Genomic DNA, 12,807 nt, shown 5'->3' with positions numbered 1-12,807 from the left:
CTTCAATAATTGCCGCTAGATGCATCTAACGCGCCTAGCCTACAAACAAGCATACATACAAGTAAAGCTTAGATAAGCGTGTTAAAAATAGCAACACTCGACTTATGGCGGGTTAGGGGGTCATAATATTCCCCGGTAGGTATGTCTGTCGTAACAGGCGACTAAAATACCAGATTCAAGGGGCTGTGTAGCGCAACCCTTCAGGTTGCCAGCGCAATATTAGCTTCTCCAAACCCAATTGTCAACCTCACCTATCCGCCGCGAATCCTCTTTCACTAACAGACGAGGCTCTGGCGACCCCAAGCTCCTAATGGAACTTGGGAGTGGGGAGGGAGGGGATGACCTGAAGGTTTAATGTGGCCACATAAATCGTTCCCGAGATGGTCGGGCTAGCACCTTAATGGTGCTGTGGTACCGGAGCATACCGGATATGTATTCGGCAAAGGACCATTACATCGACAACACTCCCCAAAGCCTTCGGGGAGCAACCTTATCGCTACAACAACAACAACAACCACAACAACTTATGGCAACCTTCCAATAACGAAAGAAACTAAAGACTGCCAATTTCGGCACGAGTAACTGGAAGCTCCTATATTGGAACATGCTAAAATCTTAATGAATTTCGGTGTCATGCTTCTTACCCGAAATGCATATTTCAAAATTCAAACTAAACCCGTTATAAAATTTCATAGAATTATATATTTTCATTACCGGTTCATTATTTACGCATAATAAGTATTCACTCAGATTTGATTAAATGGGTATTTCACAAAAGTTATCTAGTAATAATGCAAAAATCTGTATATGTATATGTTATTATAGTAATAATCAAACATTTTTATGCACATTATTACAATTAAAATCTATAGACATTAGTGAAGTTGATGAGCTCTAGCTTACCAGCAATCACCCGCTATCAAACTGCTACAAAATCCGAATAAATTATAAATAAAAGTGCAATAAACGTTTGAAGATTTTAAAACTCATACTTGACCGGTCGAGTGCGATTGGCTATCAACAGTTCCAGCGATATATATTCTACATCACATCTAATATATGTACCTTCACCATATTTCCATTCAAGTATTTATGTACGAACTCTTTAAATAGGAAAAGGTCTAAAAATACATTACGAGCAATCATAAGTCTTAAATAAATGTAGCGGCAATAGAAAATATATATATAAGTAACAAATGCATGAATAATATCCAACTCATTTTAAAGCGAAATATTCACAATAGTTAAAATCTCATTTTTACAATAATATATTTTATATGTATGTATGTGCGAATGTATGTAGATATCTAAAGGAAATTTGTCTACATATAGTTGAAAGTTGTTATGCGAGGAAGGAATTTTAAACACAGTGATCAAGCAGAAACTTGCTTTTAGTTGAAGCAAATATAGTAGTTCATCCGTGCCGCAAATTGACAATATATGCCGCATCTTTCTGAATAGGCAAACATTTCTTGAGGTTTAGTCGATTGATTCGCCAAGAGCTTTTTAAATCATTACAGAAACGATAATGGATGATACATTGATTTGAAATCGTTTGCACGTGTTTATGTATATACACCAAACTGGAATCATTTGCCATCAGATGGTACTTGGCAAGTCCATCAAAACAGTCAGAAATGCCGACGTAATTCCTATAATGCTCCTCTGTGTTGTTTTATGCATTTCGTTTGGTATTTAATATATATTTTTTGGCGCACCAAAGCCATTCTACTTTCTACCCTAACTACTTTTATAATTTCAAAATGGAATATCAGAAAAATGTTATTCTAGTTTTATCGCTGAAATTGAAGTATCCATTATCTCGTCTATAAAAAAGCGATCATATGTACGTATCATCATAAAATAGTATTAATGCATGAATACCAACATAATTGCTTATATTTTTTGTTTAATGTTTTTTTTTTTTTAATTTAACATCTAATAAATACGTTCGTAAAAGAGCAAATAAGCCTGGGCCTTTAATACGGATTCCTCGTCTACTGCTTGAACTCGAGAATCTGACACGTAATACCACTTTCCCATCGGTATTTGAACATCACGTGCTTCATCCTCTCCACCGTACGCTCCATTTTCTTCTTGCGTTTCTTCGGGAGCAGATGAACTGGTTGCTGATGAACAATCGCTACTGTTTGAAAAGTCGTCACTATCATTCGCGGCTTTCATTCGCAACTCACGCGCTTTTTCTTTTGCCAGTAGCTCATCTAATTTTTTGCGCTGTTCATCATCCTGATCAAGCTCAGCTTTGCTGCCTTGTGGCAAAAAAGTCCAACGTTTATCATCGCGGGTAAGTTTTGGCCGTACTTTTACATATGCAGTGTAATGACCGCCATACATGCCTCCGGAGTGTTCCACAATACCATAAAGAGCATACAAAAGTTTCTTTTGCTTACGATCAATATTTGGTAAATTTTTTACTTTAGAGCCACAGAATGGAGCGATATCTAGTATCATTGGATAGCTAACGGCGCGAGTTAATTTACGGAATATACATCGTGGACCAAGTTGAAACCGTTTCAAATGAAGAATTAATACCGCTGGTGGACTAGATATGAGAAATTGCTTAGTTGCATTTGTGTAAACGGTTTTTGCTTTTGGATCTGTGCCGTTGATATTTTTCGTACAATTTTCACATCCAACTTTGTTATTGCCCGTCATTAGCTCAACAGCAGTAAAATTATTTAGACAGGATTGCACAGAACATTCCCCATCTTCACATTGGTAGCGGGGCGCTATTGTAGTGCTCCAATCTGAATGGCTTTGAGTGCGTACGCGTTTTGCTTTAATACGCGCCTCCCTTTGTACATTTAGTTGAAGTTGTTCGAGTTGAGCAACAAACGCTGCTTCGTCTTTGAAAGCGCCATTTACAATTCCACCACCCAAATTTCCAGCCGCGGCTGTGTCAGTTAACGAAAACTGGCGCATCATAGTAGCACCTTTTTCGCTTAATCCAACTGACATTAAACTATTGTTAGCAGCAGCGGAGTGAACATCATTACTGGCACCACCACCATTCGTTTCGGAGGAAGGTAGATAATTACTGCTAGCATTCGCTGGACTATTGGCAATACCTGAATCTAAAAAATATACGATTCAAAACAGAACTTGTGACGAATTTTTTTTACATTACCGTTTTCGTCCTCGTCAAGTGAGTCTTTGTCCATATTATCCGGTGAATCATCGCGCTTCTCTGGCATGGTAACATTCGGCAACTGATTATTTCCATTTGTATCAAAAGGTGTTGGGGTTGTAGATCGCGAAGTTTTAATCGCCGCATTGTCATCTAGGTTGTCTTCCACATCAGCATCGGATTGTTCAGAAGAAGATGATGCAAAATATGAATCATCTTCAGGCTTAGCACCTTCTGTTGCTATGATCTTTGCTGCAGAATCTTCAGAAGCCTCTGTCGCCTTCTCCAACAACGCTTTTTGCTTTATTTTATTTTCACGATGCTTCGCAGCGCGTTTGGCCTTACGTTCTTTCTCTTTTTCTTTTTTTAATTGCGATTTAGATGGTCCTGCAGGAGGTGCATTTAAGTAAAATGAAGATCCATCAGCAGAATTATCGGGGCTAGGCTTGCGCATATTTGGTGGTTGGGGTTTTTCTACGCTTACTGGTAAAGACATATCCAAAAAGTATTCATGTCGTGAAGATACATTAAAACAATCTTGGCAAGTAAGGGTCGATACAAGAAAACCTCTAAACACTTGTTCTGGGCGGAGTATACGATCAGCCGCCTGATTTCCATAAATTTTACATTTTTGGCGCATTTCCTCAGAAACACTATTTATGTCTTGATCTTTGTAGCCTAAATTGGTTAAAATCACGCGTTGATACCGTTTTAAATCTTCAGATCTAAAATAAAAATAGATTAGGCAACAGCGACTACATTTCGATAAGGCATTTAGCTTACCTAACGCTCTCTAGCAAATGGCGCAATAGCTCATGCGAATCGTGTTGATCACCACCGCGAAATTGGGGACATTTTGTGCAAAGTTTATCAAACAATTTACTGGGTGTAAATACTCCACCTTTAATTAATGGAAAAAAATTTCATAAAAATAACTTTTACATAGAAAAATGTCCAACATTATGCACGCAGTAATGTTGAAAACGCTGTTGTTTAAATATAACAATATAAGTTTTGTATTATTTACCTCCAGACTGCAACTCTTCCAACGCTTGAGCAAGTGCAGCCGTTAGACCACCCCATAATGAAAGTGTACCTTTAATCATTGGCAAGTGAACATCCTCATCGTCCTTAAACTTGAAAGTACCACCAGGTAATGTAAATCTTTAATTGAATAAGCATTTTTTTTTTGGTTAGTAAACGTACATATATTGAAATGTCTTTTTTATAACCAACGTACTCTTCACCAGGCTCCGATAGCTCCTTTAGTACATCTAGCAAATAAGGCGTTTGAGCCAAGCATTGCATTACTGCATTAAAAAAACAGGTATTGCCCAAATTGGTCAAACCACGCACACGTGGTAGAGTCTCAATTAGCTGGGCATCAGTCATATCTGATTTATACATGCTCTTCAAGGATGGTATGGACGTCAAGGTAAGTGGCGCTGATATATTTGCAGGATCAGTTACACGTTTTGCTTTTCCCGGTATAGTTGGCGGTGGCGGGGGTGGCAAGGGTATTGCGTTGCTAGTCGCTGTTCCCTCTCCAGATTGGCAGTTAACTAGTGGACGCATTGATTCAATGGTTGCAATTATTTTACCTTCTAAATTATTGAGTGGTGTATTCGAAGTTGGTGATGCAGCAAGGATAGGCTTCTGTGAGGCTTTTTTTACAATTTCTACACATTCCAATAGATTTTTGCGTGAATTCGGTTTTACTTCATTGTCGCAACCATAACACCATATTTCAAAAGTACGTGTGTTAATTGTAAGTGCATGAGAATCCGAGTGAGGTGTCTACGCAAAATAAAGAATATTAAAATATTACCATTGACATACAAAAAGACCGTTGTTGTTGTTGTTGTTGTAGCAATGCTCGCCCCACCTAATAGCCGCGACCGATCACAAATTGTCATCAATATCCTCTAACGGGAGTCCAAGGAAACTTGCCGTTTCAACAGGGGTGGACCATAAGGAAAGGGGTGTTAGAGGCGTTGGTTCCACATTACAATTAAAGAGATGGTTGGTGTCATGTGGGGACACATTGCAAGCAGGGCATACATTTTGTATGTCGGGGTTGATTCTGGATAGGTAAGAGTTTAACCTGTTACAGTATCCAGAACGAAGTTGAGCAAGAGTGACACGCGTTTCCCTGGGGAGTATGCGTTCCTCTTCTGCGAGTTCTGGATATTTTTCTTCAAGTACTGGATTCACCGGGCAATTCCCGACATAAAGGTCCGACGCCTGTCTATGGAGTTCACCAAGGACCTGCTTGTGTTTTTCCGCTTCATACGGCTGGGTTCTCAGGTGTCGTATTTCCTCAAAATGCTTACGGAGATGACTCCTTAGGCCCCTAGGCGGTGCTGGTCTGTTGGGATGCCCAGGTTTCTGTGTATTCAACAGAAACTGTTTGGTCAGCATCTCATTTCTCTCCCTGATGGGGAGTATTCTCGCCTCATTATGCAGATGGTGTTCTGGGGACATAAGAAGACAGCCCGTGGCGATTCTGAGAGCAGTATTTTGGCAGGCCTGTAGTTTCTTCCAGTGGGTGGTTTTTAGGCTTGGCGACCATATGGGTGACGCGTAGCACGTAATCGGCTGGCTAATTGCTTTGTATGTGGTCAAGAGCGTTTCTTTATCTTTTCCCCAGGTACTGCCAGCAAGGGATTTGAGGATTTTATTACGGCTCTGAATTCTTGGAACAATTGCGGTTGCGTGCGCACCAAAATGTAGATCCTGATCAAACGTCACACCCAAGATTTTGGGGTGTAGGACAGTCGGTAGCGTAGTGCCATCGACGTGGATGTTCAATATGGTCGACATTTGGGGCGTCCATGTTGTAAATAAGGTCGCGGAAGATTTAGTCGGTGACAATGCCAGGTTTCGCGAGGCGAAAAAACTGGAGAGATCAGGTAGATAGCCGTTTATTTTATTGCATAGCTCATCGATCTTTGGGCCTGGGCCTGTGGCCATTATTGTGCAGTCATCGGCGTAGGAAACGATTGTGACTCCTTCCGGTGGTGAAGGTAGCTTAGATATGTAGAAATTAAACAAAAGCGGGGATAGGACACCACCCTGTGGCACCCCTTGTTTAATTCTCCTTTGTTTTGATGTTTCGTTTCTGAATTGCACCGATGCCTGCCGACCACCCAGATAATTTGCGGTCCACCTTTTAAGGCATGGGGGAAGGGTGTACCCTTCCAGGTCTTGCAGTAACGAGCCATGGTTGACCGTATCAAAAGCTTTTGATAGGTCTAACGCTACGAGTACTGTTCTATGGTGGGGATATTGATTCAAACCGCAATTTATCTGGGTGCTAATGACATTTAGCGCGGAGGTAGTGCTATGGAGTTTTCTGAAGCCATGCTGATGAGGGGCTAGCTGCAAATGTGCTTGGAAATAAGGGAGCAAAATGGCTTCAAGCGTCTTTGCCACTGGCGATAGGAGAGATATCGGACGATATGACTCACCTACGTTAGCTGGTTTCCCAGGCTTTAGTAGCGGGACCACCTTGGCCATTTTCCATTTCTCGGGTATGACAAAGGTGGAAAGAGACAGGTTGAAGACATGCGCTAAATATTTGAAACCCTCTTTCCCTAGGTTTTTAAGCATCGGCATGGCTATGCCGTCTGGGCCCACTGCTTTGGATAGTTTAGCGCGACCAATGGCGTCCTCAACCTCTCTAGCGGTGATGGTAATTGGTGACGCGCTGAGTTTGTGTTTATGTGCGTGTCTATTGGCTCTCCGTCTATCTTTGTCGACCGTAGGATGCATTATATATTGTCGGCAGAAAGCGCTCGCGCATTTTTTCGCATCCGACAGCACCTTATCGCCAAAGGCGATGGAAACTTTGTCTTTGTGCTTAGTCGGATTCGATAGGGACTTTACGGTGGACCAAAGTTTACCTACACCGGTAGAGAGGTTACAACCTCTTAGGTGCTCTTCCCATTTCGCCCGCTTGTGTTCGCCCACAAGCAATCTGATGCGTTGGTTTATATCCCTTATTTGGGGGTCGCCTGGATCAAGCTGTCTTATAAGGTCGCGTTCCCTCGCTAAGCTCGCGGCCTCCGCCGGGAAGTGGGGCCGGATTTCGGGAATTCTCCCGGCAGGAATGAAATGTGCCGAGGCGGATTCAATGACCTTACGGAAGGCACGCTCCCCTTGGCGGGCATCAGTCGCGATAGGGAGGGCAGCAAAGCTGCTGTCTGTTGCAGATTTATATTCTTCCCACTTTCCTTTTTTGAAGGTTATGAAAGTGCGTTTTTCGGTGACGATGAAGTCGGCGGTACGCTCGAACGAAATAAGTATGGGCAGGAGGTCGGATGCCAATGTTACCATCGGCTGCCAGTTGACGCAGTTTACGAGTTCTGCGCTCACGATTGAGATATCTGGCGAGCTATGACAGCTTCCTACCATACGTGTGGGGGCGTCTCCGTTTATTGTGCAGAACGTCGTTTCGTCTATTTGATCCGCCAACATCTCACCCCTACTGTCCGCCCGCAAGTTTGAATGCCATAGGTCGTGATGGGCATTGAAATCGCCTAAGATAATGCGATTGTTGCCAGTGAGTAAGGCTCTGATATTAGGGCGGTATCCACTGGGGCAACCGGTGGCAGGAGGGATGTAGATGTTGATGATTTCTAGATTTGCATCGCCTGACCGGACAGATAGGCCTTGACGTTCTAAGACATTGTCACTGCGGTCGATGCCAGGATCAAATATATGATATTGCACAGAGTGGTGTATAATAAACGCGAGGCCGCCTCCATTTCCGCTCTCGAGGTCTTTCCTGTGGACATTATAACCAGAGCAGGTCTGCAATGCAGATCTTGCTGTGAGTTTAGTCTCTTGAATCGCAGCAATGCGGATGTTGTGCCGCTTCATGAAATCGACTATCTCCGTAATCTTCCCAGTTAGTCCATTACAGTTGAACTGCAGAATTCTGAAGTGCATGAGGGGTGACGCCGCCACTCTAGGGGTAAGTGAGGGGTGACTACGCCTAGGTTGTGGAAGGCCAGGACGCAATTGCTGTTGTGGCCTTGGGACTGGGCGCCCTTGGGCAAGCATTGGGGTACCCGGATGATTTGGGTTTGCGACCTGGCAACATGGCGCGATGAAACCCGTCGGGGGGGTTGCCGTCGCGGAGACCAGAACATCTAGGGAAGAGGCACCACCCAAGGCAGGAGCTGCATTGAGCGGATGTCGCAAACCTACATATATATCCTGTGCTGGCAGACGGTGCAAACGGAGGCAGGGACTAAGAGTCTGTTTCCCTGACCTGCACGATTGCTGCCAGAAAAGAGGGCGGGGAGAAGAAGACGGGGGCAGGGGCTGATGCTCAGCATTGCTACCAGCTATACTACGAAGGTAGTAGTTATGAGTGGTATCAGCTGTTTGAGTTGTTGGCGCCGTGGGGCGCGAGCAGCAGCGGGTACTTGTTGTGGCTTGCTGAGCAGCGAAGCTGCTGGAAGGTAGTGGGGATACGCTTAGGCGTAGACTACGGGACGCCCTTGGGCGTGAGCAGCAAGGAGCCACAAAAGATTTATAAAAGTTACGTGGACGTCGGGTTTTGGGGTCAAGCCCAGAACAACCTGTCCGATGCAACCATCCCTTGCACGAGACACACTGAACAGAGTATGACCGTCCTAAAAAGATTCTTTTCTGGCAAATGCAGCAAAACCATTTCTCAGGACCGGGGTCAGTAGACGGACCCGGATTGGGTTCGATACCTTCCCGGAGTAAGAGAATATGTAGCAGTCCTGCTGCAAGGAGCTGCTGGGAGGATGACAATTTGTGGGAGGGACGAAACAAATTAAATGGGGTCACACTGAAATGACAGTCCTTGGTCGGGAAAAATCCCGAGTCGCTCCGGTACATAGAACCGACTGCCTTGGGAAGCGACAAAAAGACCGTAAGCGTGTTGTGCAAAAGTGAACGTGCGCGGTAAATATAAAACCCGTTATCTTATGCAAACGTACACAAGTAGCCAAGGGACGTCGTATATACTTGTGAGCTATTTTGTATTATGAATATAACAGTAGAGTAAGGGAATTTTTCAGTCGTTGCGTCGTATCGTAGTGTTCACCTCAAAACAGTACGCTACGGCCTTATTTTATATCAGCAGCATAACATATTTATAAGTCGATACCAAGGATGATTAACAAACGAAACGATACAATTTTGCTTGGTTGAAAATCCAAAATTAACTTAACGAAATGATTTCGTTTTGCTTTAACGTTTCAATATAAACGACATAGTTTCGTTTCGGTTAAAAACGATTATTTTGATTACTGTTTTGATAATAAACTTTGGAAGTGTTTAAACGGAAACGATTGAATTTTCTTGATTAAAGCGAAATTTAACGTTACGATGCATTCTTGGTCGATTCATTTCAAACTTGCCTAAAATCATAAAAAGAAAATTATAATAAAAATAATAAAATTATATGTAATAAGAGCGTGAAATTGCTGGCGTATACTGAAGATATTGATATCATAGGCCTTAACAAAGCAGCCGTAAGATCTTCCTACTGTGAACTGGATAAAGACGCGAAAAAAGTGGGTAAAAAAGGACCCGACGAAGTACTTGCTATCCAAAAGAATCGGCGCACTTCCACCTTGGCAGACTCGCCACTGTTGCCGGATTAGAGACTCTGAGCGAGTTCGTCCATTTCGGAACAAGTATTAACAGTGAAAACAATGTCGGCTTAGATATTAAACGGAGAATAACACTTGCGAACATGTGCTTCTTTGGACAGAGTGGGCAATTGCACATAAAAGTCCTTCTCGACGAACAAAAATCACGCTCTGCAAGTCGCTTGTGATACCTGTCCTAGTGTATAGCTCAGAATTGTGGTTGGTGTCGTGAGAATATGAGTGGAGTGTTGCAGAGCAAATTCTCGGGAAGATTTAGGTGCAGTATTATGACAAGTTGTATAGATAAGCTTTACGCAGATATGAACTTAGAGCGACGAATAAAAGCCCAACGGATTCACCGGCTAGTTCATCTTATGGATGAAAAAATTCCTGCTAAGAGTTTCTTTCGGCATTCATAGACCTCCACTGACTTTGGAGAGACATGTAGGGAAAGACTTGATCTCCCTAGGTGCTCCCAATTGGCGCCAGTTACCGTAAAACTGTGAAAAATTACTAGACTTGTTGGCAATCGGCCGAAATATCGAACTAAATATGATTAATGATATGACCATATGATGCACCTTTGTAAAATAATATATTGAAGGGTCGAAGCATGATAACTGAAATAAAACAGTTTTTATGTTGGACTTAGGCCCCTTTGTCAAAATCCATATCAACTTGTCCTAATAGAAAGACCTCTACTAAAACGTTTTGGTTAACAAGGACATATCTCAGCAAAATCATTAATAAAGTCGTAACTCAGGAAGTCACTTACAAAGATAGTCACTGACACCCAAGATTTTATGTCGAAAAAAAGGCAAATTCAGATAAATTTATTTGTTTCCATAAGTTAATGCATTTACAAGTTTTCTGCTATATAGCTGCCCGTTGTAATTCGTTTACTCATTAGGAAAAAGAATTAAGCTATACATACTAGGTTAATATATCTTCTGTAAAAAAATTTATTTCTTCAAATACAACCTAATTTACTGGCCTCTTGAGATACGACTTTATTAAATCTCTCGCTGATATACGTCCTTGTTAGCGAAACTTTTCAGTTACGACCTTTCTATTAGAACACGTCAATATGCAGTAGCAAAGTGCTATCCGAATTTCTTGAATGGACTTAAGTAATTTTTTATCTACCCTTACAGGATCAACTTTGATAAAGCAGTGCAGATTGAATCCGCCTTTTTTTATCTTATTTACATTTTTAGGTAATTTCTTTTTATTTTAATTCATCAAAAATCTTTTATGGTCTTAGGTAGTTCTGATAGGTATCGACTGCTGTTGTTGTTGTTGTTGTAGCGATAATGTTGCTCCCCGAAGGCTTTGGGGAGTGTTATCGATGTGATGGTCCTTTGCCGGATACAGATCCGGTACGCTCCGGTACAACAGCACCATTAAGGTTCCGGCCCGACCATCTCGGGAACGATTTATGTGGCCACATTAAACCTTCAGGCCATTCCCTCCCTCTCCACCCCCAAGTTCCATAAGGAGCTTGGGGTCGCCAGAGCCTCTTCTGTTAGTGAAACAATATTCGCCGCGGATAGGTGAGGTTGACAATTGAGTTTGGAGAAGCTATATATTGCGCTGGCAACCTGATTTATTTTAGTCGCCTCTTACGACAGGCATACCTACCGCGGGTATATTCTGATCCCCTAACCCGCTGGGTGCATATCGACTGATATGCTCTTATGTCCATGAATAATGCGCACCTATTATTATACTTACATTATAATGCTGCAAAGCATGTTGATTCCTAGAACGACCGCAAAGTTGGCAACCACATTTTAGGCATAGCCAGAGTGTATTATCATATTCGAAACCAGTCATGGATTCATCCATGGAGGACTCCATAACCTCAGCAGCAGGTGATGTAGCACATTGTTTGGAACATTGCATACAATCCGCCATTAATCCACTGGACTTTAGTATTTTTCGCAATTTATTTGGGTCGACTGACTTCTTCACATGCTGGCAAACGCCAGGGCCAAACGTTGGACTTTGTAAGGGACCTTCAGAGGAATCTGTCGACGAGCCATCCTCATGCACATCTGATTGGCGTTTCTTTTTCACCATATCTACGTAACAGCGAGATTACTGATCTTCAAATAGCATTTATATTTGCAGGCGAAAATGCTACTATTATATTAATTGTGCCGCGATGAGTACCTATTGAACAATAGTAGGGTATATGTGTTATCATAACTCAATTTTTATTGTATATATTTAACAAATAACCGTCTTCATATCTGATTTCTTCCTATGCGAGCATTTTTCTGTGTAAAATAGACTTCTACTCTAAATTGAGGTTAAGATTACACGTCTGTAGAAATCATTGGAAACAAAAACCACGAAATGAATTAACAAAAACTAAAAACAGTAATGCAATCATCCACCGCCGTATAAATGAAAGGAGGCGCCATCGAGTGACGATTTGGTATAATACTTTTGAACCCCATGGCAAAAACTTAGTTCGACCCCTCCTGCAGTCACAAACAAAAGGAAAATTTAGCTTCACCACAAAAAACTCTTTGTTTTTTGTTGATATACCTATAGAAACCGTATATGCAATAAAATTTCGTGTAATCTTGTCACTTTCAGTCGGAATTGCAAATGCATATACAACCACAAAACCATCCAGGCAACTTTACCTGCTTAATATATCCTAGATATTTTTTAATAATGTCTCCAATTTAACTAAATATCCTTTTAGACTGATTTTCGTTAATTTGTATTGTTTAATTTTCCTCGAAATGTGACAGACACAAATATATTAATGTCAAAGATAATTTGGCGTGTCAGCACGCCTAACAGTGTTGCATTCGGAGGTACTATTTGTCAGTACTTTGGCCGCGTTGTTTCGCTTTGACAGCGACTTGAGATACAAATATTTTAACTTGGTAATTCTCTACTTTGATTCAGAACAGCCAAAGACGCCCACAATTAATGTGAGATGCCACAACAGCCACTTAGGACTACGTTTACACAAATTAAATGGGCAGCCGCAATTGTACCGAA

General features: G+C 41.9%; 1 protein-coding gene across 2 annotated transcripts; it reads right to left on the bottom strand.

The window, feature by feature from the left end:
• Positions 1-679: 679 nt before the first annotated feature.
• Positions 680-12,578, bottom strand: Usp16-45 (ubiquitin specific protease 16/45). Of its 2 annotated transcripts, XM_067781928.1 has the most exons (8): positions 12,340-12,449; positions 12,028-12,272; positions 11,518-11,958; positions 4,389-4,945; positions 4,176-4,312; positions 3,932-4,049; positions 3,149-3,873; positions 680-3,095 (listed from the first exon to the last, which is right to left on the bottom strand). In XM_067781928.1, exons 3-8 carry the CDS (start codon positions 11,863-11,865, stop codon positions 1,939-1,941), a joined length of 3,042 nt encoding a protein of 1,013 aa, XP_067638029.1. In that variant the 5' UTR covers positions 11,866-11,958; positions 12,028-12,272; positions 12,340-12,449; the 3' UTR covers positions 680-1,938. The 2 variants fall into 2 exon arrangements, with proteins under 2 accessions (XP_067638029.1, XP_067638028.1); XM_067781927.1 differs by lacking the exon at positions 12,028-12,272 and having other exon boundaries at positions 12,441-12,578.
• Between the last annotated feature and the right edge of the window lie 229 nt (positions 12,579-12,807).

This window comes from Eurosta solidaginis, chromosome 4 (assembly GCF_040869045.1).
Source record: "Eurosta solidaginis isolate ZX-2024a chromosome 4, ASM4086904v1, whole genome shotgun sequence".
NCBI lineage: Eukaryota > Metazoa > Arthropoda > Insecta > Diptera > Tephritidae > Eurosta > Eurosta solidaginis.
This window is presented reverse-complemented; position numbering and strand designations above follow the sequence as displayed.